This window comes from Protomyctophum bolini (genome assembly GCF_963924005.1).
Source record: "Protomyctophum bolini genome assembly, chromosome: 15".
NCBI lineage: Eukaryota > Metazoa > Chordata > Actinopteri > Myctophiformes > Myctophidae > Protomyctophum > Protomyctophum bolini.
The window spans coordinates 28,361,591-28,389,570 of NC_137876.1; the positions used below are offsets into that span (position 1 = coordinate 28,361,591).

Here is a 27,980-nt window from a genome sequence, read left to right on the forward strand (position 1 = left end):
CTATCCGTTTCTTTCAATCGCCTGTATCTCCTATTCCTTGTCCCAGATGGCATTTTTGGTCAAAACAGCGTTTCTTTGACGGCACGAGCCGACGTTGTGGAGGTCTATAGTGTACCGGCATGATGTGATCACGTAAACAAAGGTTGTCATGGAAACGTAAAGCTGGCAGAGATGAGCTCACTTCCGGTTGAGGCAAAATGTGGCTTTTCAAAATAAGAGCTCAAATTAAAAAAATGCTGGCGTGAATTAGGACCAATTTATCAATAAATGGCGGCAGTCTAAGTGTTAATGATCATTCTATCAATTAATTATAAATGACATGCCAAGTTAAAAGTGGTTGGATTCGCTGCATGTCACACTCTGACTGTCCCCTGTTTCCTGTCTCTCTCTACGTTGTGGGACATCTGTGTGCCACAACGTCAACCCTACATTCCATCAGGGTAAGGATAAGCCTAAAGTTAACCGAAGGTATCAAATGTCCTCTTATACAGTACCGGTATATGGAATCAAGGACTTCTGAACAAACATGTTACATCATTAACCACCAAACCTCTACTCTCTATATACTTTGTTGCCCGAGGTCCCAATGGGTCTGTTTTTGTCTCTACTCTCCAAGTCTCCATACCAAATCTCAAGTGCGATGTGTTGTGAGCTGGTAGATCTGTTATTTTCACTGAATGCCTATTGTCGCTGAATGTTTGCCTATTATGACGTGCCCAGTGGGCTAAAATATGTTGATCATAAGAAAACATTTAAAAGCCACGCAAATGCAGTTAACTGGTCACCACAAGTTCATATGGCGAACACACGCTTACAATTGTCTCCACAGCTTAATTAGTGTTCCTTGTAGATTTTGGGTATTTTGGCACGGCCACAGGAAGAGCAGATATGATTGTTTGGAAGTACAAAATAATACACAGCATTGCCTGCCTAGTGCCTACACAACATTACAAGATAAGTACAGTTGTAATGTATACGTTATAAAAACAAGAGAGAGAGACACCGTTTTGGTGCTTCACATGTAGGACAATCCGATTACAATCCAATTAAAATAAATAATGATATAAATACAAGTTCTGGAGCACATGTATTGTACAGTATGCAATATCTTGCCATGTATTGGTACAAATAGAGGGTATGCTGCAGTGCATGTATATAAAGTGAGTGGCAAATCAAGTGGCAATTGGCAAAGTGAGTTTAATATCGTTTAACGTCTTTTAATGCAATCAGTTTTCTGTTTGGATGTATGGGCTGTGAAGACCAAAAAGTATCTTTTTTAACTCAGTAGGCGTTCCTGCATAACTTCCGGGTATGAGGATGATGTACGCGCATACCCTCTGTAACACGTAATACACTGCTTCATACGTTATGAAGTATTAAGCTGGGTAATGATCCATAGTTTCCTTTCGTGGCTGTTTACATTCGAGGGTCGCCGGTCCTCTCGAACGGAACAGTTTAACGTCATGCCCAGGACGTCATGCAGGACGTCATGACAAGAACCTGATGTTGGATAGGAATTTGTGGAGGGCAGAGATCCAGGAATCCCGAGTTGGTGTCGGCTAGACCTCAATCTCGCAGCAACTAACTGTATTAAGCTATGGGGCATGTGATGTCACATGGGAGGAACACATTAGAAAACGTGTGGACCTCTACTAGGGCCACCCGCGGGTCACAGACAAGGTCAGGGAGAGAAGGATGAGGCTGGCTGGGCAGCGAGTGGGCACTGTCAGGCACCCAGAACTGATGGCGAGCAAACTGACATTGTCGGAGCCAACCCAAGGCACTCTACTGTAGGAGGGGAAGTAGACCCACGTAGACACGCTGGTCGTGTTGGTCGTCATAGTTATCTGACTGCAGCTATACAGGTCAATCACATGATAAAACTCCAACTTCACATACTATTCCACTGCATGGCGTATAATACAAAAACAAATAGGCTAAAGTTGAGCCTAATGGTCCTAATTTAGGTTCTGAATCCCAACCGAGGATAGAATACAATGTCTGCCTCCTCACCCATCAGTGCATCCACAGCAACGGCCCTTCCTATCTGAAGGAACTCATTGAACCCCAGCCTCCACCCGCTCCCTCCGCTCTGGAAAATTCAAACACACTCAAAACCACAAAAACAAAACTCTGCACCATGGGGGACCGGGCCTTCTGCTCAGCTGCTCCTCGGCTGTGGAATGCCCTCCCCGACCACCTGAGAGCACCACAATCCGTGGACGCTTTTACATGGGGACTTAAGGCATTTTGCCAGTTGGACCATTAGATGGTCCAATGTGCCTTTAAACCTTTTAGCAGTAAACCACGAAATGCATGAATTGTGCTAATTTTTTACTCATGCACTATTTTATTTTATTCTTCTTCTGTTGTTGTAGATTTGCTTCAAAGTGCGTTATAAATGCAGTTTATTATTATTATTAATCGAATTAAGCGACAGAAAGTACAGGATTTGTCTTTGTGGCATTGGTCGACAGTACATCTGTCAATATCACCATGATGATTCATTTATGTATTTTGTACTGTTTACATCATCAATCATTTTAACACCACTCAAAACACTTGTTATTCGAAATTAGTTAACGCTCATGCCTTAATTGTAGATTATGTCTGTTTGAGTGTGTGAGTGTGTGCTCTCCATGACAGGCATATTTTGTTATTCCACTTAATGGCTACTCTTACTTGACCAACATCTAAAAACAGACAATACCAGGCAGGAGCCAGGCTGAAGGAGAGGAAATCCCACCCTGTGTTTGTCCACTAGCGGTGTCTGTGGCTCTCTTCCTGCTCCAAGCACAATACAAGGTGCCCTTTGCGCTTTATTGCCACATTTACCACTTTTGTTGGTGTGTGCAGAATTTAAATCTTGTCTCAGCGTGACAGATCTGTTGAGCCTCCACTGCTGCATGAACTGCTGTATTCCAAAATGAGGGTTTTCCCCAAATCCACAGTGACACAGACGTACGCCTATGACATGATTGATAATGCCACATTAAAAGTTATGTTACTTAAAATAAGAGTGGCTCGGTAGATTGAGAATTAATAAAACCTGTTTCGGTGGTTCCCTCTTAGGGACAGTAAGCAATGAACTTCGGGGTAGTGGTATATTTCCAAAAGTGGGTATGCACTCTGCACACCATTTTGGAAGTTACCTCTTAAACTATACTCCAGATTCAGTTGCTAATATAATAACAATAATCATAATTGTAATCATAATTATGATAACATCGCAACATTTCACTGAGCATAGTTTACTTAGCAGCCTTGTGCATCCGTCATTGCATCTTAATTTCACAAGTGTCAGTGAAATATATCGACATATTCTGCGTGCCACTTATTGGTGTCTATCATGTCTTCGTTTTGTATGCAATACTTTATTAATGACAAACTTGGTATTTGTTTCATCATCCTTGGAATACCAGATGGGTGGGACTTTGTCATGTTGTCGAATACAATCAGTGCCAGAAAGTCTAGACAATGACAGGAAAGTATTTGAAGGTCAATTTATTGTCCTAGTCTGGCAACTTACCTGACTCCATCTGAGTTGTCCTCTTGCAGTAACCCCGACTGTTATCTGATACAGCATGCACAATGGATTGCAGCATTTAGTGTATTTGTGTGTGTGTGTGTGTGTGTGTGTGTGTGTGTGTGTGTGTGTGTGTGTGTGTGTGTGTGTGTGTGTGTGTGTGTGTGTGTGTGTGTGTGTAAGTGGTAAATAGTGCATTTATATAGCACTTTGGAGCTTTACATAGATTGTGCATTACATTCAACCATTCGCACACCAATGGCGGTGGAAACCATGCAAGGCACCAACTTGCACATCAGGAGTCCGGCCATTCTACTGGCCACGCTACCCCTGACCCATTGCCGCTGCCGCCGTGTGTGTGTTTGCGTGTGTGTGTGTGTGCGTGCGTGCGTGCGTGTACGTGCTTGTGACGCACCACATGCACACAGACACAAACACATCAATTACACTTGTCACAGTTAATTTTATTAAAGAATCCTATTTAATAACTTTATTGATAATACGTAGTAAGATAGTAATTGTGTTATTGCTTTCCTTACTGACAATATATTTTTTAATTTTGCTGACTGTTTGACAAAGTGTTGTCGTGTTGAGGTGTGGCATTTAATCTCACACTCATAAGTTAAAAGGAAAGTGTCTGCATTACTTCCTCATAAGGTCACGTCGAAATGTAGAAAACATACTGTATCCTGTGTCGTAGGCTGCATTTGTGTGTGTGTGTGTGTGTGTGTGTGTGTGTGTGTGTGTGTGTGTGTGTGTGTGTGTGTGTGTGTGTGTGTGAATGTGTTTTTGTCTGTTGATGGATATGTGGTGGTGAGAGATAGAGAGAGAGAGAGAGCACGTGCATGCATGCACACTTTGAAGGGAAACGTGCAAGGGAAACTAGGGTTAGAGGGCATGCTCACCAGTTTTACTATGAGGTCACTTCCATTCTGTCAAACAGACTTTACAGCCCTTGGGGGAGAAATGTCTACCATCATCAGAGTGCATTTTGATGAAAGTAAACAACAAGTCACAATATGTTATTCAATACTTAACTTGATATTTCGTAATGCATTAGCCAACACTGCAAATTCCTTTTAATCTTGTGGGAAGAGAGTGCGTTCTCCCATTAAAAGTATAATTTTAGATTTTTTTCGTTGGTTATAAAAAAATAGCAGATATACAAGCTCATTTCATGTTTGTACTGTACATCTGCTGTTTTTGAACATTTTTGAAAAACATTGGAACATCTGATTTAGAAGGCATTTGTAGAATCAGCTTCAGGTCTTGGGTTGGTTACTACAGAGCCATCCTAATTAAATTTCTCCCTGTATGTTCCCTTTGACCTTCTGTATTCTCCACTAGGGGGCAGTATGTCTGTATCTGTCTCCCCATTTCAAGAGTGCACATTTCCTGTGGGATCTGCTTGGAATCCTTAACACTGCCATCACTATCCATTATGTTGGTTGTTGTTGTTGTTGTTGTTTGCCTGATTAGGCTTCTGATTTATACTCCCACTGCACAATGCACAACACTGCTTTATGTGGCATGTCCTATTCCTCTCCCCATTTGACCCTTTTTGCATTTAGCAGTTGACAATTACATTGTACAATTAAAAAAAAATCAGCAGATGCACATATCTGCCTGGGTGACGGCAGACTGCTGGGCGAGTGCTGGTGCTTTGGGATGGGGGGGTCAGATCAACATATGGAATGAATTCTGTACTGGAGTGTACAGGGTTTGATGAGGTCAGATCAACATATGGAATGTCAGAACATGTCAGCTCCATATATGGAGATGTAAGGGTGGCAGTGGGGGCAGTGTCTTTGGTGTACAGGGTTTGATGAGGTCAGATCAACATATGGAATGTCAGAACAGATCAGCTCCATATATGGAGAACTAATGGTGGCAGCGGGGGCAGTGTCTTGAGTGTACAGGGTTTGATGAGGGCCCAGGTAAGGCCGGGACTTAATTTTCAGGCCTGTTGAGAACTCTACTAATAACTTTGAGGCGGCCCGTCTAGAGTTTGAATGGACAGATATATCAGTCAAAAGGGAGAATCGGAGGCACCCACTGGCCTAGTGGTCTAGGCGCATGACACATAGGCCAGACTCTGACAGCGCGTTTCGAGTCCCTTTGCTGCATGTCTCTCCCCCTCTCTCCCCTGTCCATCTTAACTGTAGCTATCATCGTCTAACTCTAAACGGTCGTGCGAGCAGCGCCACCGCCATGATGCCTCAACATTATTTAGGCTAACTCATTTCAGCATAACAGTGCAGCGCAGCAAAACAGTGACACCCGCCAATGGGTAACAGTAACACATTTGTAACCCCGGACCCCCACGCAGACTACCGTGGACCCCCGTCCCCTAATTACCGCGGGTGGCGTTTAATTAAGCAATTACAAATCCTCCTTCTTTTATTAGCCGGTTATTTTTCTTTGTTTTGTATTTTAAAGTGAGCAACGTTATGGTACCTCCTGTCTGCCTGTCAGCTGTCACATCAGTGTGCAGATGCCGGGCTTGCGCACAACACATTGAACACAACAACAAAGTCAACAAACTACACGTTGAAAATACATCTACCCTTAGACAGTGAGTAATGGAGGCAAGCTGTTTGACGCATTGTGAGCTTGTAGATCAGCCTTTTTTGCAACGAACGTTAGTTGCGAAAGCGACAGTCTGCCGTTTTCTACCTGAAGACACAAAGAGGACAACCCAGGTAGAGCTTTGAGCAACCAAAAGAGCTTCACTCTGAGTTCTTCTGACTTGTTGAGAGGACAGTGAATAAAGTACTACTATCTGTACCGAGTAGTCTGTCTGTCTGTCTGTCTGTCTGCTAGTAGATTTGGATCGTTTCGCAGAGCCTAACACACAAAACCTTGCCAAGAGAAGGACGGTCTTGCGTGAGATCGGGGGTTTTGTCAGTTAGGTCGGTGACAGCATAATCGTGGCAAAAATCGGGCTTAACCTAAGCTTGGCTTCCATATCTGTTCATTTGAATACACATAAATACACCGTTACCGTATCCGTCCTGAACCAGACCGGAAAAGCAACCTGCAAAGCAAATTGATCCTCATTCATTCTAGACACAGATTGGATTTCAGTGATTTGTATACCATTGAGTCAAATATGTCTTTCTCTTGACTAACTCTTGGATTTCGCTGAAGGATGATTTGTATACTTAGTCACCATCACCATCCTTTCATGCCGTTAAACTAATTGCAAATTGGGACTTGACCTAACAAAACTTTTCAGTCATGGGATTTTATTTTCCTTTAATCCATTCATTGCACTTCCCTCAGTTGCATCCCAAACTGTATCTGTAATTGTAGCTAAACTAGACCGATAATAATCTGTTACTGGTGGGAGCGATCACCATAATGAGAAATGCAGAATGGTGCTATATCATTACATAAAACGTCTAGCTGGTGAAACAGGTGGAAGTCTTGTTTATCATCATTTCATATATCATGAGAGAAACTGAGAATGGTTCTTTGACAACAGTCAGCACTTAATTTAGTTTATTGTTGGGCTCAGTTGAATGATTTGGAACGCCAAAGCTTAGCTTTTTGAAATGGGATTTGCATAAATTCAGATTTGGACTGTTCAGCTTTGCTTTTAGCCCGTTTATTGTCTCCACCAGGCCGAATGCATGGGGAGAGGGTGTTTTGCACGGGTGTGTGTCCGTCCGTGTGTCCGTCCATCTGTGTACAGCTAATCTCCAGCACCGTTAACCCTGGCGATGCCAAATTTTGCACACACACTCCCTGCATGCCGACGATGAACCTCTGCCCCAAACTTTCAGTAGGCTGCAGGCACCTGCACAAAATCTGCAGAATCACTGACTGAAGAGTGACTAATACTACAGTAAATGATTCTGAACAGCGACAAAACATGTTTTTAATTTGTATTAATTAAAGATACTAGAGCAGTGCCCGTTAAGGGGTGATCAGGTGTGATCAATTGGCTAATAAAGGGCGAGGTCGTGCATGATTGTGATGTCAGAACATCATTGTGATGTCAGAACAGGCCGGGCCCGTTTGTGTGCATGTGTGCTCTTTGGAATGTGTGTGTGACGTGCGTGTGTGTGTGTGTGGGTGCGTGCGTGCGTGCGTTTCCTGTTTTCTGAAGTGTGTTGCAGCAGTGGGCATGTCTGTATGGCCAACTCTAGGACAATGGTGGGGTCAGACTCAGAGGTCATGTCTCTCACTAGGGATCCTGGCACCAGCATAGCATACCAGTAAAAGTGTTACCTCCCTGGCTCACAGCAATTTCCTCTGACATTATTCCTGAGAAACTGTGGATATCACATTAGGGTCTAGAAATGTGTGCTCCCCGGCTGTGTAAATTGTGGGTTTGCGGCAATCAGGGCGAGAGGACGCTGGGGGGATAGATAGCATGTCAACAACATACGGTGCAGCTTTATGTACAGTATGTTTGGGGAGAAGTGAAAGTGCTTTTGGAGGTGCGCTGTATAGAGGCCCTTCAACGTGTATTTCCAGTTTGGGCATTTATATGGTGTTTTTGGGCAAAAAAAAACATGCCAGCTCACACAAATCTAATTGCCTGAAGAAGTGAGTTGAAATTGGGTTCACATCTCCAGTGTTGGACTCGATCGGCCACAACAACGACTGGCTACATGAGCCCATAATGGCATTCTGAGTGGAGAGTATAATACCATTTTTGAGGGGCGCTAACCCCTCCTATATACAGGTTAGTTCAATGTTTGTTTTAAAAACGCCATTGACAATGAAGGGAAAATTTACGTCATCTAACAGAAACATTAAATGCCATTAACAATAAAGATCATTTTTGTTTGTTTTGACACCATTTGTTTTATATCATTATATCATCACCTAATCATTGAATCATTGAATTCCCTCCTCGATGTTGTAAGATGATAAGAGCGCCCCTCACTTCACACGGGTGTGATATATTATTAAAGACATAGGTCCATTAGTTAGCCTACTACATTAAAAAAATCACATTACTCATAAAATAATGTATACAACATTAATGATGAAACAGTGATGCATTACACCATTTTCCTATGATTTAGGATTCAAGTATTTCTTATGTTGTTTAGCCTCAAAATGCAGTGTACTGTAGCGTGTTCATGACATACACGTACAGCTAACAAATGTGCTGCTGCTGCTGCTATTCTTGTGCATAGATCTCTTTGGACAGCCACATAGGGAGACTTAATTATGAATAATTAATAACTCATCAGTCATGCCTGAATCTGAAAATTTATTTAATGCTTCCTTGTAGTGGAATTTCCTACCAAATAGAAAAACCTCTCTTGGATACCAAATGGCAAAATACAAAGTACAAAAATGTATTTTCAATGGATACCAAATAACAACATTTGGGGCCTTATTTTGCGTCCAAGTCACTATAGAGGCTATGTGCGTGACATCATTGGAATGCAAAAAACTACTTTCTGGCCTTGAGACAGCCCATACAACCAAACAGAAAATTCATAACTGATTGCATTAAACTATGTTAAACAACATTAAACTCATTTTGCCACTCACGTTACGCCCAGTCTATACCAAACACTTCTGCCGATTATAGGAAAATTAGAATCACATGAGAATTAGTAGTGATGGAGGGGGTGCATACTTAGTTTAGACTAGTCATTGGTTAGACATGGGTTAAGGTTAGGTTTAGGTGTGCTGCCCTGTGGGAGGTTAGGTTTAGGGTGAGGGTTTGAGATAGGTTGTAGTTGTAGGACTAATGACTGGTCTAACCAATGACTAGTCTAAACCAAAAACTGTCTAAACTAAGTACTGCACCCGTGATGGAGACCTCTGATGTTGTGCGCCTAGCCCCGACTCCCAACATGTGCATTGCAGGCGCGCTCTACCAATAGGATTTGCCATAGTGGATGGATGGTTTTAGAATCCGCTATGCGCTTTCCCAAAGGTGTTAGGGATAGTGCAAGAACACGCCCATGTCCACACCTCCAGGTGCAAATAACGGAGTCAGCATAATGCATAGCGGGTAGAGCGGCCGTAAGATACCATTTGGAGACAGCGCCAGCTGCCTTGTGCGTAATTAAGTTGGTAGCGGGTAGTGCCAACTTAAGGGATATCGCAGGTCGGAAGATGGGTCCTTTATGTGTTGCCTGTCCTGTAACCAAAGTCACACAATCCCTGCGGCTGTCAATGTGTCTCGTCAACAGCCATAGTATCCTTGAACAAAATGCACCTGATGTCAGGTCCTTTGGATGAACCTGTCGGCTAAATGGGAAATGTAGAGCACTAGTGACAGCTTTCATGTTCTCTGAAGATCAGACGGGAGAAAACGCATATCAATAGACTGTTACACTTCTTGTCCTGTTCTTGCCTCAAAGAACTTTATTAAGTTACTCCTCTCAAAATTCGATCTGGAGCTAGTTTAGATTTAGATCCTGAAATATGCCCACATCCCGCTGGCAATGCACAGTGTACCACACACGCACGCACACGCACACGCACGCACGCACGCACGCACGCACGCACGCACGCACGCACGCACGCACACACACACGTGTGCGCGCACACACACACACACACACACACACACACACACACACACACACACACACACACACACACACATACGCTGATAGGTCCTGCAGTGATGTGTGCGGGCAACAGAGTAACGAGAACCAGCTGCTCTCCTCTCTCCCCTCTTTCTCCTGTTTCTTTTCTCTCCTTTATTCCCCAGTGTTATTATGATTATCACTGTGCCCCTCCTTCCCGTGGCAGACCAGAGCATAAACAACAACAGAGACGACTGCTGACAGAGAGGCAGGAGAGTCAGACCTCCCTCTATGCTGATGCACACACATACAGTATACAGTATATATATGCCTGCATAGACTACATGCAGCATACGTATGTGAGCATGCTGGCGTAGCATAGAATTTGCGCTACACTCTGGAGTCTGGACACATACTGTACTGTACCTAATAAGCTCCTTTATGCTGACGGCACATTCTCATGTACAGAACAGATAAATATGTAGTCAAACATACAGTAGGCACGAATAGACAGACACATATCCAGTATCCACTCACCCACTCACAGACATATGAATACAGAAATCTGCATGCCCGCACACATGCAGTCTGCTGGCTGCTAATGACTGTTGTTTGCAGTGAAGACGAGTGGGAGGGGGATTCACTCACTGACAGATGATATCTCATTGAGGGAAGATCTGTCTTTGAGTGATTACCAGTCTAGATTGTATTAGGGCTGAAACACGCTTTTCATTTTGATGTCCACATTTTGATGTTAACATTTCATACTGGCCACACCAATTGCGTGTGTCTCGCAGTATGTTGCAGACAGGAAATCTAGACTGCTGCCATGCAGCCTAAAGTCCCCAAAACAGCTACATATTGATATAAAATTAGCATTTACTTTCGTTTTTCATTTCCTCTATTTTTCCAATCTCTATGTCACCATACTCACATCACAGACAAGCGACTATTTGCCATTGCAAATTTGTCTTTTATTCGTTTTATTGCAATAATGATATTCACTGTCAGAGGTAGATAGCTCCATGAATGATGACACATTTTATTTTTGATCATTTTATTTGATTTCAATGCCTGTATGCAGAATGCATCTGTTAGTGCTAGTAGTCATTATCATTATGCTGACAAAAGCATAAAGCCGAAAATAAAGACTCACTTGGAGCACAGAACAAGAGCACTGGCAACATTCTCTTTATATTTAGAAATTGATCCATGGAGAGCATGCCATCAGGAGCCTATAACAGTGTCTGCAGCTATGATTAGCTTGCATCATCACAAGTAAAATCTCTGCTCTGATTGTCTTTTAAAGATGAGTGAAGTTTCTATAATGTGAGACACACGGTGTCTTTTGTGTGTCATGTCTTCTGTAACCTCGCCTCACCAGGCTTTCCACCACCTCGGAGCCTGTCGACTACAAAACAATACTACAACATGACGTAACGATATCATCCGCTCCCGAAAGGATCATATACCCTAAATGAAATGGTGCCCAGGCTATGTGTTCTGTGTGTCTCAATGCATTTCCAATGGAAGTCACATGGTTTGATGACACAACCTTGTTGCATTGGGGGGGGGGGGGGGGGGGGACACACAAGACACAAGACACAGGACACAAGTGTGTCTTAGGTGTGAATGAGGCCTATGAAATCTGTTTATTAATGTAAAGCACAGACATACAGAGCCTAACAGAGGTCACATACATAAACATATGCATGTCTCTACATTCAACCTTTCCATAGTGTGTAGCTGTATGCTGCTACAATGTAAACATCTGTGCCTAAGGTTACTCTGCTCACTGATGACAGCTTTTAGCTTACACTACACTTACAGCGTACAGCTTTTGCTGTAAGTGATTGTGTGGTTGATTGATTGAATACTTTATTCTTTATTCTAATACTTTAACAGGGGTAGGTACCCTCACAAAAAACATGCAGTAATCCTGGTCTCTAAACTACCTCCCCCTGGCCAGCCGGGGCGCCTGATGGAGGGGAAAGGAACTGGTCGGAATAATGTGTTCCTTCCACGCGCTACGTCTGGCCGGGGAAACTCTCCCCTGTCAGGTGAAAAGAAGCAGCTTGGACTCCTCATGCATAGAAGGAAGCATGATGTCAGTCTGCTACCCCCCAGGTTGGCAGAGGAAGTGTAGTGCCAGGATTACATTAGATAATTGACACAATTGCAAAATCGTGGGATAAAATTTTTGGGGAAAAAATAAGAAAAACAGTTACTTTAACAGTTTGCAAATTGTACAGAGGTACAATTTTACAATGAATGTTTTTTAGGATGACACAAAAATAGGGGTTTGTTAGCATTGTGGTCCTGTGTATTCAATTCCTCGAGACATTTAAAGACATACAATAATATACAATAATAATCAATACATAAATAAGACGTAATCACACTATAGGCTAGGGCTTAGTAATAATAATACATGTAAACTGGCCTACTTACTGTTTACTCTCCTTCAGCCTCCTCTTCCTTTGTTTTCGTTCCTGATAACAACAACTCTGCAAACTGTAATTGCCGATCTGTCTGTTCATGACGTCACTCGCCCCTGTCAACCACCTCTTTTAAATGCCCTGTTGATTTCGCCTGGTGTGCGAGTGTGGAGAGAGACAGACAGACAGACAGACAGACAGACAGAGAGGGTCATTCAGTGTTTGACCTGGGTGTGTGGACGAGGAAGCCAGTCCCTCGATTTTCACCGAGTTCACTGCGTTTAATCGAGTCGATTTTCTACTTTTTTCACATCCCTACTCTTGAGCCACTGCCCATGAAACCTTATAAAGGGTGGTTAGGTTACCTGAAGCAGTCATGGGATGGGATGTGGTGCATGTTTGATCTCTATGAACATAATGGCTGACTGAAGCTTAACGTATAGTACTGTATCTAAGGATGATGACTTTGTTGTTGAGTTTGTTAATGCTCATTTCTTTTTTATAATATTTATTTTATTTGGAAAAAGCAGTACAGTATAGACAGCATTTCTATGTATACATATAGGACACAAGTGCAATTCCCTGGATTTTCTTTTCACCCCGCTTCCCTCCCTCCCCCCTCATCCCCCATCCAAGTGGCTCCATCTCCAATGTCTCTGTATAATCCTTGCTTTCTTCAGATGGACTACATATGGCATCAAGTCAACACTTAACAGGGGCAACAGGGCAATATCGCTTCAGAGTGTACATTTTAGAAGGAGAAAAAGAAGAAAGAGTGGGCAGAAAAAGAAAAAGACAAAGACAAAAAAAAACAAAAAAAACAAGAAACAAAAGTATTTACATCATTGCTGAGGGAAACAACAACAAAACAGCTTTGGACTTTGACCATGAGAAGAGGGTGTCTTAAACATTTTCTACAGAGATCATAAAGCAGGCAATTAGGACCAGTGAGATCACACAAAGTCTGCTCTCAGAGGGGCAATGTGTACTATCCAGTTGTTCCACATTTGGTAGAAAATTTCTAGTCTAGATCTTAGGATGATTGTTAATTTTTCCATTTTGAAATCCAGGACTATTCCGTGCCAATCGTCCATTGTGGGTGTGATTGGGGTTAGCCATCTTCTTGTTTTTGCTGGCTGCCAAGAGCACCTGCAGTAGCTTTGTGTATCTCGTCTGGTTAAGACATTCAATGTGGCGCAGGTACAAGGTTGTGAAGTTAAAAGGTATTAGAGTATTAAATACTGAACACAGTGATTTGTGAATATTGTTCCAAAACACCCTCAACTTGGGGCACCCCCAGAAAATGTGAAAGTGGTTGGCTTTCTTTGCCCCACACTGCGAGTTAACACATTTAATGTATTTGAGTATACTATCAAATCAATCCGCCTGGTGCTCAGGACGAGTACAGTCGATCTAAGGCGTTTTATATCGATATAAGAAGGCCTCACTGTTTTCCATTTTTAGAATCGCTCCGGTTGCTATAGGGCTCTGCCCTGTTTGGGTGCTCGTGCATGCGTGGACTACTGTTTTAGCGACGATATTTAGACACTGTTTAAGAAGAGCAGGTGGTCCAATCTTGTCTACTGTATTTAATTTTTCTGTTCTCTCTTTTGAGGCAGGAAGGCTTAGAGGGAGATGGAGTAGGAGAGGAGGGTAGAGAAAGATGTAATCTCAGCACAGCGGGATATTTTCTTACCCCCAGAGGCAACCATCTCTGACCACCTTATCACTCTTTACTGGTTAATGTGGAGGTGATTCATCTCACACACACACACACAGTAGCAGCTTCTATCCCACAGCGGTAGTTGCTGCTAAAAAATGATCTGTTGCTGCGACAGTTTTTCTGCTATCTTAAGTGCAATAAGGGCTTGTTGTGCGATAACATCTAAAATTACATGTTTCTGCATTAGTGCTACAGGGGTTGTGCAATAACAAGAAGTCATGTGTGTTTTGTTTTAGCTTGTATGTTGTTTTGTGATATGATGCACTGATTGGTTGGCGCTTTTAATTTCGTTGTACACGTTGCAATGACAAATATCTATCTATCTATCTATATGGGTGTGTAAGAAATGATGTGGTTGTGTGTGTTTGTAAATAAGGCCTATTTATAATCCCTTTCAACCTCCGAGCTTAGAATTGTGGATATTCTCACTGATCTAATGAGATTACCCTGTATTATGCTTAACATCAACTCAGACCGTCCTAGACCGCCCGAACACAATAAGACAAAAACAGGCATCAATACACAATGCACCTGCTGCCAGGGTTTGTGTGCCATTAAAAGAAGCATTGTGATAAACACCATTTTTTTTGGGTACACCTGCAAGCTGTAAAAAGCTGCAAAAAGAAAAGCGTATCAATTTTGAATAATTTAAATCTGTGTAAGAATTTGTTGTCATTTAGACTTTAGCACAGTTTCAAGCCCAATTTAAGGGGTTTTCTGCTTTATTGGACATTATAAAAAAATCACACACGTGTGGTGCAATTCCCCCCCCCCCCCCCCTCTCTCTCTCTCTCTCTCTCTCTCTCTCTCTCTCTCTGTCATTAGAGACACAGCACTACCCCTCTCTCTGTTTCTGGCGCCCCCTACTGCTATTAATAAGTCACATACTCGTGCTCATTCAGGTACACAAACAGGTACACGGACATTGCTGGTTGTAGGAGTGGTTGCACCACTCAAAAAAGGATTCTCTGACTAGAAGGAGAGAGCAGAGAAGTGGGGATGATAGATGGCATGTACAGTAAGTTGGACTGGAAGAGGATCAGGAGATTCAGGACATTATGCTAATGGTAGTCAGTTTGCTACGCACTTGAGCCTGTGCCAGGATGCTACTGTTTGAGTAGAACATTTGTAAATGGTAATGTGTTTGGCATGATGTCAAGCTATGTAGTTGGTGCTGACCACTTTGCTACACTGTTGATGTGCATCATTATTATTATGAACTTAATGAATGTCGGGTAAGTCCAGATATAGCAGCTACCGCGAACTATGAGACCTAGCAGATCATGTCTGTCTGTCTGTCTGTCTGTCTGTCTGTCTGTCTGTCTGTCTGTGTGTGTGTGTCTGTCTGTCCCGCTGTTACGTCACCATGACTCAGCCATAACCATATAAGGATTCCCCAAATAAACATATGTTTAAAAAAATATATAAGGATTCCCCAAAGCAGCTATACGTCCTGCGTTCGCTTCCCGCGTTTGCGCGTCTTACTTACTTTATTAGTATTATTATTATTATTGGTTTTTCCCTAATGGGACTGATCAAAGGTAGCTACTGAGACTTGATCACCCCGGCTGGGTCACCTGACCTGAGTGAGGGGTATGATGTTGGAAGACCCAACACCCCGATGACCTTGGGATACATCACTGAGGATACGTCCCAGGTGCATCCATGCAATGTATTTTAGTTTTAGTTATTCTATTTATACTGACTCATAGGAATAGACTACGTGACAACCAGGAACAGTCATGGTGACCACCGGAGAGACGGGTGGCAGCCGGAATGTAGACGGCACCCGGGAGCAGTTTTTTTTTAATATTACTCCTCCAGATTCTGTCCAAAACTCCCGCAAATGGTTACACAGTATCTCTATAGTCATGTGTTCAAGACGTATCTGTCCGATATTTCATATTCCATCCTAATTGGCTAACATTGGCTTTCAAAGTTTGAAGGACTGGCCCGTTTTGAACAAAAAGCCTCAAATCATGAACGCAGCGTGCAATTTACCTGAAATATTTCACTGACTATCCTACTAGGCTGAGGAATATATCCCACCCTTTTCACATTGGCCTGTTATAGCGCCACCAACAGGTGGATTTTTGCAAAACACATTTTTGGAACAAAATGCCTCAAATCATTGTAATTGCCATCCAAGGCGTAAGAAGAAATGGCACACTTTTCACATTGGCCTATTATAGCGCCACCAGGAGGCCACAACCTGACCTGGCCTGGTGGAGACCTTTATCTGGTTTTGTCTGTACCAGGATTTTGATGCTCTCAACCTCCCATCTGTTATCCCAGTTTGGACGAACAGAGGGTGTGCGACCACCTGCTCCACCAGTGGTGGAAAGTAAATCAGTACATTTACCCAAGTACAGTACTGTACTTAAGTACAATTTTGAGGTATTTGTACTTTACTTGATATAGCCAAATACCACTTGGAAACATTATTTGTATATGAGCTATATGACCCACAATGGAAAACGTCCCATTTCAGTCATCAACCATGAGATCGCTGGCCAGATTTTTGTTTATTTGCTTGAATATTCAAGGTGTAATATTCCCTTAATTGAGGAATTAACTGATATGTTGTGGGAATTAATGAGAATTAATCGCATTCGTATATGGAATAAAATGGAAATATATGGGTCAGGCTGCATTTACCATGGCATATGCAGATAGAAACAAACCTTTTGTAATATCATAAAAAGCTAATATGATGGTAAACCAGCTTAATTATAATAGAAAAACAGAAATAAAAATAAAAGGCTTCTCAGGATATATACATGTTGAGGAGCGCTTTGTGTCAGACTCAAAGAACTTCCAGTTTGCCCAAATGGCCACCAGTTTTCTATTTTCTAACTATTGCACAGCACATCAACCAAAGCAAACATTCTCAGCTACTGTCATTCAACAGCAGTTGTTATACTTTAGCTATTGAAAAATAGCAGATCTACAAGCTCATAGTGCGGCACCGAGTGCCGCGCTATGAACTTGTAGGTCTGCTATTTTTGAAAAATCGTGAAAATGTGCCTTTTTTGAGAACCACTGATATAGAAACAATTTCTTTCAGAAAACTGTCAGGATTTCGAAGATTTTTTTTTAATTTCGACGTCAGGCCTAAATGGGTTAAATACTTTAAAGTTGTTGAAATGTGCATCATCATTTGCCTCTCTGTGATCCCAAATCAACCATAAGACTCTCACATGGCATTTATCCTTGTGATATTTGATACATTTACCAGGTGCGTCCACTGTGTTCGCACACAGAGTAAGGGAGCTCCGCTGGCTTAGGCGGGCTTCTCACAGTAATGTATTCTGTATGAAGTCATTAATTCGTCATGTCGTACAGGTGCTGTGCATGTGCAGGTCTATAAATCAGAGCAAATAATCTCCACCCTGTGCCCTTGCTTTTTACCCCTTTTCCTCCAAATGTAGTCATTTTGCCAATGAATCCCTCCCCATATATACTGTACATGTCTGTGTGTTGACACAGTTACACAGTCACGAAGGACACTTTGACACTCACTCTGGGGGAGCCGGGATCGAACTGAGAACCTCGCAGTTCCCATCCGGCCGATCATGATCGAACAGCTGGAAACCAGCTAAATCTATGACTATTTGCAGTGGTCTGCAATATACCATAACCATCGAGAGAGAGTCTCTGTGTGTTTGTGTATCCACAGCTACTCTCGCAAACCGCTGGACCCATTCGTTCGTGACAACATTTTTATGCAAGGTGCCAGTAGCATACAGAATTTCTTTTGGATGGAAGAATCGGCCACTGTCCATTATTTTCTGGACGATTATTCTTTTGATTTATTTTCCGATTAATCAAAAACACGAGTACATTTTCTTACGTATATTTCTTATTGCGAACGCAGTGAGCACTTACTATGAGACCTAGCAGATCATGTCTGTCTGTCTGTCTGTGTGTCTGTCCCGCTATACGTCCTTGGAGTGTGTTGCATCAGCAATCACTCAGCTCCATATATGGGCACAAAAGGGGCCAGGTCCACATATACAGTAACAGCGGGACAGACACACAGACAGACAGACATACAGACAGACATGATCTGCAGGGTCTCAGCTGCGTTCGCTTCCCGCGTTTGCGCGTCTTACTGGTACAGTATATCAATGAATCGATTAAACACTTTTTTTCACTGGCTATTTAGGAATATTAAAAAAAGATTTCTTTTTATTTTCACCCGTCATGCCCAAAATAGGAATAGATTATTAATTGATTGTTTTATTGAATTATTGAATCAACAGGGCTTTTCTTTTCTTTTTATTGTTGCTCTTCTTTTTGTAACTGTTGTTAGTGTAAGTGTGATTCAACACCTTGCTTCACTCTCAAACAGTTCACTCCTGTGATCGGCCGGTTCAATCGTCTGTGCTCTGTATGCCATTCGAACACACGGCTAGCGGTGACCCGCTACGTCCATTGATGACACCCACAACCAGAGCAAATGCCTGTTGATCCTTGCCAGACCTCAGAGTGAAGCAACATTTGTAGGCTGGCTTTGTGATGCTACTTATAACTTGCTGTTCTGCTGTGTTCTGTTTATAGGTCCTATTCTATCCTTGGTTAAATACATTTTGAGATTTCCCAACTCACTGAAGCATATGGGGTTAAATTTTTCTGTACTGTTACTGTATGATCAAACATAATTTTTTCTGTTCTGAAATCTCATACCTTATTAATTATACTATACAAAGAGTAATCTGAGCATGATTCCATTGTAATGGGAAATAGCCTTCTGGCATATCTCCTGAATACACACCCGCATGCACACAGGCACACAGGCACGCACGCATGCATGCATGCATGCACGCACGCACGCACGCACACACAGTAGATTTCATGTCCATATACTGTATGCCCATATTTGGGCATATCGATCAGATCGGCAGTTCTGGACAACCGGATCTCTATAAGCCCACATATGGGCATGTCGGTCAGATGGGTGGGTCTGTACAACTAACTACACTCCCTTGGGTACACAGCAGTACGCATGCTGAGGAGCCGAAGAAGTTGCTAATTATAGATTATAAGATGATGACAATATTTGGACTTATATCTGTTGTGGACTCTCTCCTTTGTTGACTATACTACTACTAGAACCTGGTACTTTTTCTGTGCCTTCCCTGTGCTCCATCCCTTTGGGCGTTCCTGCTGTTTGTCACTCAATGTAAAGGCAAAAGGGGAGAGTGGAGAAGCCCACTTTTATTTACAAAACCAGAACTGTATACGGTACAGTGCATTGCATGCAATTTAGATATTTCCTTTTCAGGCTGCATTATTATAATGCTACAGTATATGTCTCGGTTTCATCCTCAGCCAAACCTTTTTGTCTATGAATGATAGGTTAGTGGTCGTGACGGTGGACCACTAACTGGCTCTACCCCTGTCCGAGCCGACCAACTAACTAACTAACTAACAACTACTAACTACCTAACCCTAACTACCCCTGTCCGAGCCGACCAACTAACTAACTAACTAACAACTACTAACTACCACCCTAACTACCCCTGTCTGAGCCGACCAACTAACTAACTAACAACTACTAACTACCTAACCCTAACTACCCCTGTCCGAGCCGACCAACTAACTAACTAACTAACAACTACTAACAACCTAACCCTAACTACCCCTGTCTGAGCCGACCAACTAACTAACTAACTAACAACTACTAACTACCTAACCCTAACTACCCCTGTCCGAGCCGACCAACTAACTAACTAACTAACAACTACTAACTACCTAACCCTAACTACCCCTGTCCGAGCCGACCAACTAACTAACTAACTAACAACTACTAACTACCTAACCCTAACTACCCCTGTCTGAGCCGACCAACTAACTAACTAACTAACAACTACTAACTACCTAACCCTAACTACCCCTGTCTGAGCCGACCAACTAACTAACTAACTAACAACTACTAACTACCTAACCCTAACTACCCCTGTCCGAGCCGACCAACTAACTAACTAACTAACAACTACTAACTACCTAACCCTAACTACCCCTGTCTGAGCCGACCAACTAACTAACTAACTAACAACTACTAACTACCTAACCCTAACTACCCCTGTCTGAGCCGACCAACTAACTAACTAACTAACAACTACTAACTACCTAACCCTAACTACCCCTGTCCGAGCCGACCAACTAACTAACTAACTAACAACTACTAACTACCTAACCCTAACTACCCCTGTCCGAGCCGATCAACGTTGGTGTAACACAAGCCAGAATGAGAGTACCGGAGTGCAGCTATGCAACAGACTCAAACACCACGCTTCCATCAGATCAGTTAGTTGAAACATAGGCTCTATCACAGAGGGAGGTGACTGGCTTGGATCCATGGGTTCTTTTGGCTGCGAATGAAGACGGCCCTGATGCGTTATTCAGGCTTGCCATGTTTGGATAGGTAGGAGGAGGGAAGGAGGTGTGTCCTCAACATGAGGCTTGCCTCGCTGCATGCCAGCCTATCACAGGCCAGTCACTGGTGGGTTGGGTTGTTAACAGCGAGCGAGAGCATAAGTAGGTACATCTTTAGGACCCAGCAGAGCAGCTTGTGTGGAGTAGATCTTCTCGGGGCTGAGTCACTGCATGTGTCTGAGCGGAGCGGAGCGGCAGCCAGTCAGATACAGAGCCAGAGCAGAGCAGAGCCGAGAAGGAGACACAGAGCAGAGGTGATCTCACACACTCATCCAGCCCAGGATAACACACCACAGGGATGGGTTGACTCCAGGAGAAGTGGAGAGTGTGCGGGGAGAGAGAGAGAGAGAGAGAGACAGAAAGAGAGAAAGAGGAAGCGTGCGTTCCTCCACCACCACTACCACCACCAACACTAACCGCCCAGGACCACCAGCAGCACCACTCGCTTCACAACTATGGAAGCAAACAAAGTTCTTCATTTTGTGCCTTCGGGTAAGTGGCTCCGCGTGCCTTGGGGGCTACCGCTCCACAGCTGGCTGCACAGCCAGGCGCTACAGGAGAGGAGAGGAGAGGAGAGGAGAGGAGAGAAACCTCGGGGTTCCCTAAACCCTCCCTCCCTCCTTGAAACCTGAGAGACCCTGTGCAAAAACATGTACAGCCCACCTCCACCTCCTCGCCTCACTGAGAGTGCAGTTGTTTGCCTGTATACGTACATACGTGTGTGATTTTCTGGGTTTTTTCCCCTCCTCTGTGTGTGTGTGTGTGTGTGTGTGTGTGTGCGTGCGTGTGTGTGTGTGTTCGGGCTCTTGCGCGTAGTTTCCTCTGCCAGTATGAGAAATGTGGCAATGCTCTGTTTGTCAGCAATCCTGTTTTTCATTTTGTTTTTCAGAGGGAGGGGGGAGGGAGGGGGGGGGGGGGGGGGTGGTTGTGGCAGTCTTGTCGTACTTACAGAAATGCAGATGTTCTGTGTGCGCGCGTGTGTGTGTGCGTGCGTGCGTGCGTGCGTGCGTGCGTGCGTGCGTGCGTGCGTGCGTGCGTGTGTGTGTGCACGCACGCACATGCGTGTTTGACATGCATGTCTTTGTGTGTCTACTACTGAATGTGTGTGTACAGTTTGTATGTATTTGTTTGTGTCTGTTAATGTGTGTACAGGATGTGTACGTGCATAATGTGTGTGTACACGCATATGTGCACGTGAGCTTTTTTTTGTTTATGTCTGGAATGTGACATTTAGTGCTCCCTCGTCATATATCTTAGTCTGGAGGAACAACCTTGGGAGAGAAAATGACTGAGATCCATAGACAGACAGACAGACAGACAGACAGAAAAATAAAAACCGTTAAATAGATAGATGAATTGATAGCATACTAGTCCAGCCGGGAGAACAGGAACACACGTTAATGTTGTGTGTGTGTGTGTGTGTGTGTGTGTGTGTGTGTGTGTGTGTGTGTGTGTGTGTGTGTGTGTGTGTGTGTGTGTGTGTGTGTGTGTGTGTGTGTGTGTGTGTGTGTGTGTGTGTGTGTGTGTGTGTGTGTGTGTGTGTGTGTGTGTGTGTGTGTGTGTGTGCGTGCGCGCATGTGTAAGAGCTAAGAGAAGCCATATCGTGTGTGCCTGCTTGTGAGAGAGTGAGAGCAAGTGTGTGTGTGTGTGTGTCATTATGACAGAGAGGGATTGAAAAGGAGGGTGTGTGTGTGTGTGTGTGACATTTGCGTGCGTGCTTGTGTGATTGCGTGTGCATGTGTGTCATTATGACAGAGATTTAAAAGGAGGCTGTGTGTGTGTGTGTGTGCGCGTGCGTGCGTGTGGGGTGCAGGCTTTAGTTCCGACATACTATTGATCCGAAACCTCAATCCTAACCTAACCGCAAGCACGGGAGCAGCGCATGTCGGACCATCGCTTTTTCGCATCGCATCGCATGTCCCCCCGCTTCGGATCTTCGGTGTGTCGGAAAAGCGTGCGCACCCCGTGCGTGTGTGCGTGCGCGTCCGTCCATGAATGTGTGTATAGGAGAGAGTAATTGAGAAAAAGATATGTAGGGTCTGTGAGACACAGACTTGTGAATAGATAGAGAGAGACATTGTATTTGTATTGTATGTGTACATGTTTAAACCTACACGGTATGCTCAGTGTGTGCATGTGCACAAACATGTATGTGAGGCAGTATTTAATGTATGTGAAGGTACAGATCATATTTTTTAACATGATGCGTTTGAATTTAACTTATTTAAGGTATATGACTGAATGGCGTGAGTAGTGCAGTGTACACAAATGTCTTAATTTATCAAATTGTACACGGAGTTAAATGAACACTGTGTGTGTGTGTGTGTGTGTGTGTGTGTGTGTGTGTGTGTGTGTGTGTGTGTGTGTGCGCGCGCGCACGCTCGTGCGTGTGCGTGTGTCACAATTGATACATGCATGTGTGTGAGAAAGCAACCCATGTTAGTGTTGTTGACAGCCGAAGGAGACTGAGAGTCTCCCCTCGCACAGAGTCTGCTGAGATCCCTGAACCCATTTGGAGGTGTGATGTGGCTGCCTCCTCTCTTTCATTTTCGTCTGGGAAGGCAGAGCGGGGTACTGCCGCTGGTGTGTGTGTGTGTGTGTGTGTGTACGCACGCACACACACACGCACGCACGCACGCACGCACCCACATACACACACACACACACATGCACACACATGTAAGTTTGAGTGCGTCATGTACTGTGCACACTAACTACAGCACAGAGAATGTGTGCTGGGGCATGATAGGCATTGTTGCGACTTGTCCTCTGGAGCTATTTGCATTAATTTGCTCACGGGGTGATTAGAGGCAAAGAGAGGGCAAGTAAGAGAGAAGGGGCTGGATCTGCTCATAAAACTATTTAATACTTGTGCTATTGGCTTGTAAGGTAGAAAGGGGGTAGATTGGAGGTTTAATTGAGGTTCTCATCTGTACAAAGTTTATATATTGATTTCAAAGATTTTAACACAGTCTAAGATGGGTTTCATACTCTGAGAAATCCACAACATAAAGCATAAAATAGGATAGCAAGAGAATTATATTATGCCTTAATCTGTATGTACCTGTAGTGTGATAGCACAAATGGAAAGATCACTTTCTAAATGTTGCTGGTCCTTTATACAGTAGATCACAGTACCTCTCTCTCGCTGGATTAGTAAGAAATGTTCTCTGATACTTTGTTAGTTACTTTTTACTTAGCCTCCACAGTCAATAGAATTGACACAATTTGAATGGACAATGTTTTAGTCTTACATTTGAACAGCACTGTTATTGTATCTGTTGGCTGTTGTTATCCATTTACTGCCTCAACATTTTCTGAGAGTGAAACTAAGTATCAATTAGTATCACGTCAACGGAAAGGGAACAAGCCCAAATTCAAATACGTTATCATCGCAAAAGGGCATGTTTTGTTTTGCAACACAGTATAGATAATGAACCAAATTCACATAAACTGTTTAAGTTTCATCAGAATGAACAATGCCCAGTCAGGATACTTTGATGTGGCGAATGCTGCACAGCCGTTTGTTGTCCATAGTACTTGGCGTGTAAGCTGCTGTCAGGGTGCTGTCGTAGCTGCTACTACCAATTTGTTTCACTTCTCTTTAGAATTGTATTTATTGTCTCTCTTGACAGCCATTGTTCTTAAAAAGTATAAATCTTTGGCCACATTTCTATCTGCCCCAGTGCTGCTACTGGGGTAGCGCTGTAAACATTTGTATTATCTGGGATCCACTGTGTTCCAAGTCTGTCTTTATGACAGATTCAATAACAAAGAGTGGAGAAATCTGTCAGTAATTGTCTCCATCAGGCAGAGACTATGTTTTGCACCCTGTCTGTCCATCCGTCTGTGTGTCCATCTGCCTGCGAGCAGCTAATCTCAGGCACCGTTTGCCTGATTGCAGCGAAACTGTCCACGCATCCTCCCTGGGCGCCAGAGCGGAACCTCTGCCCCAAATCTTTCAGATCGGCCATTTGAAAATAGCCGATATACAAACTCACAATGCTTCGCGGTGTGACGCATTGTGAGCTTGTAGATCTGCTATTTTCAAAGATTATTATACATTTGAAAACTTGAAATGAAACATTCTGCATAATGAGTACTTTTACTTTTGTTATTTCTAGTACATTTTGAATTGCGGACATTTACTTGTAACGGAGTAGTTCTATATTGCAGTATTGATACTGCAAAATGTTTGAGTACTTTTTCCACCACTGGTGGCATTGTACTCAAACATTGTCTCTCTCTCTCTCTCTCTCTCTCTCTCTCTCTCTCTCTCTCTCTCTCTCTCTCTCTCTAATAAAACACAGAAATACCTATATATAACCCCTGTGGTTGTCCTTATGTTGGGAAACCATGTGATTGACATCTCTGTCACCTGTGCGTAGAAGGGCTCGCAGGCAGCAGAGACCATAAAGTAACTAGAACTGCAAGCTATCGATATGGTGGTGGATTCTTCAGAAGATAATTTTTTTAATGCCTTTGTACTTTATTATGACAGTATAATGAAAGACAACAGAGGAGAGATGGGATGATATGCAACACCAGTCATGAGCTGGACTCCAAACCACGATAACAAAGAACGTGTGCATCAGGAAGAGGAAGTCCATTTCCAAAAAAATGTTTCACATTTCTGCTTTGTTATGACATGTTCATTGAAGGAAGACTAATTGTGCTTATGATATATGGCCTAGGTCGTGCTGGGTTCAAACTAGAGATGTCCCGATACTGTATCGGAAAAGTATCTATCGGCCCTTTTTGGTCATATCGGGTCATATCGGTATCTGCGAATATGCCAGTCTAACCAGATCCGACACAGTGGTGTGTCACTTTGGCAGGTAAATAAAACGTTGGGGCATGTGGAGTTAGCTTTTGAGTTGCCCAAACTACAATTGCACATTTGAGTGAGGAGTCCGCTATTAACAACACGAGATAAAAGTAAATATTATTCTCTGGTATCGGTATTATTTCGGTATCGGCTAACACAGAACTTGTGGTATTGGAAACGAAAAAAGTGTATCGGGACATGCCTAGTTCAAACCCATGATGGCACACAGGTCGATCAGCTAGTGTGACACATGTAATGGTGAACGTGGGTGTTAGTAGTTCAGCCCGGTGCTGCATATGTGCTGTGTGAAGATGGATGACGGTGTGTGTGTGTCTGTGTGTCTGTGTGTGTGTGTGTGTGTGTGTGTGTGTGTGTGTGTGTGTGTGTGTGTGTGTGTGTGTGTGTGTGTGTGTGTGCATGCGTGAGTGCGTGCGAGATGTGACAGTGAATACTGATCAGTATTCACCGCTGGCACCAGATCCCCGGCAGCTTCGGCCTACGAACACAGCCATCTGGGCAGAGGATAAATACGTACGCACACACGCTGGCCAAACCTGCTTAGCCTCGCGTAGCCAGCCTTCATCTGCCTTTGCGATGCATATTGCCCCAGGCAGATTACGTCTGGCCCCTCTCAAATGTGAGAGGACTTCACGGCTGAAATGGTGACGGCCAACCAGATTCGTCTGGAACCAGGCTATAACCAACCAGGGCCCAGTATTCAAATATGGGGCGGGACATTGCAGGAAAATAATCTAACACTGAGAGGGACGAGACTAATATTAGTATCGCTACGCTACGCGAGGCTAAAACCTGCTAGTACAGACTCATTGTGCAATGCACACATTGCACACGCACACACACACACACACACACACACACACACACACACAGCAACAGTTGTGATTTGGACATTGAACAAGGAAGTCGCATGAAACAGTGCATTTGTGGATTCTGAAACTGTTTTGCTGTGATGTAGCTTCACAGGGTTACACAGCAAAGTCCTCCGATAAAACTGAGAATATCATTTCCTATTTTCCATGTAAATTAAGTTTTGCAGCAATGATTTTGGTTGACCATTTGTACAATGGTGTGGTTATGGAGCATTGTTCACATCAGGGTCAAAAATTGGCAAATGACTTGAAATAGGCCTAGTTTACCTGGAAATCAATAGGGAGGCAAATAAAAGTTAGAGAATATTCTAGGTGGTGATGGTTATGCTTTATATACTGTACATAGATGAGATATCACGGGTAGAAGTACAATAGGACAGAGATCATAATTGTACTGTAGCAGAGATCATCAAGCTTCAAGGAGAAACTGAACCGAAACAAGATAGGCTGTACCAAAACGATAGGCCTAGTGGAGACATTACAAGCTACCAAATATATAAAGCATTGTACAATAAGTGATGGTAAAATATAATGGCTACATATAAGCAACCATAATAACAATACAGTATAAAGAATAATTATTTACAGGAGGTATACTGTACCAGCATACCAAAATTTGAGTAATTTAGCTTAATTGGTAAGACTGGTGTTGAGATATTACACTTTCTTGGCTTCTGATAGTCTGAGCTACATCATTTCTCATGAATTTTGAAATGTACACTACGAGCAAAGTTTTAGACGCACGCACGCACGTGCACGCAGGCACGCACGCGCACACACACACACACACACACACACACACACACACACACACACACACAGAGAGAGATCCGCATCTCATTTGTACACATCTTATTCTTTTACAATGATTTATAATCCCTCACTTCCTTTCCTGTTTTTATGGCTCCAGATGTGAACATATAAATAGCATCCGTTATTGTCGGGTGGTCTTAATGGGGAGGATTTTTAAATACTGGTTGTTCTGGTGCCCAGTGGACACACCCAGCCATCTCCCAAGTCCAGTTAGATTTATACTTTTAAGCCTCATTGATTATTAGAGGAGGAATCTGACAGCATTGTACAGTTCCTCTGTCCTGCCTGTGCGTGCGTGCGCGTGCACACACACACACACACACACACACACACACACACACACACACACACACACACACACACACACACACACACACACACACACAGGGGTAATTGTATGTATAGAACTTGCTTCTCGTCAACTAGATTTCCTGTCTCGTGTTCTTTTTTAGCAGCTGATGATAACTCATGGGAGGATTTTGAGAGAGCATTTGTGAAAACGGATGATGGGTAACGGCTGTGGAGAGCCATGTGCTGCAGAGCCAGTTTAACTAGATGTTCATTAATGTCAGTCATCATATGAGAGGATATATTCTGGTGTGATTTAAGGTTATGCCTGCTGTCTAGTTTGGTTTATGTCAGTGGTTCTCAAACCTTTTCAAGTCAAGGACCCCCAGGCCACGGACCCCCATCTGACAAAACAAAAACAAAAAATCTCACAGAGCGTCACTATGTGCCATGTTTGTACATATCTGCTGTTTTTCAATATCCAACATATAAATGGATAAAGTGGTTAAAATGATTGTAGT

The 27,980-nt window shown here is 43.3% G+C and overlaps 1 protein-coding gene across 4 annotated transcripts in view; it reads left to right on the plus strand.

Moving 5' to 3' along the window:
- slc4a11 (solute carrier family 4 member 11) overlaps window positions 1–27,980 on the plus strand; it is a 142,830-nt gene that overhangs the window by 2,651 nt on the left and 112,199 nt on the right. For 2 of the 4 annotated variants that reach the window (XM_080784133.1, XM_080784134.1), the window contains exon 1: window positions 20,789–21,132. The exons of the other annotated variants lie outside the window; for them this stretch is intronic. In XM_080784133.1, the coding sequence (XP_080640259.1) occupies window positions 21,096–21,132 (37 nt within the window). In that variant the 5' untranslated portion in view covers window positions 20,789–21,095. Of the gene's footprint in view, window positions 1–20,788; window positions 21,133–27,980 lie in introns of those variants that run through there. 4 annotated transcript variants of the gene reach the window in all.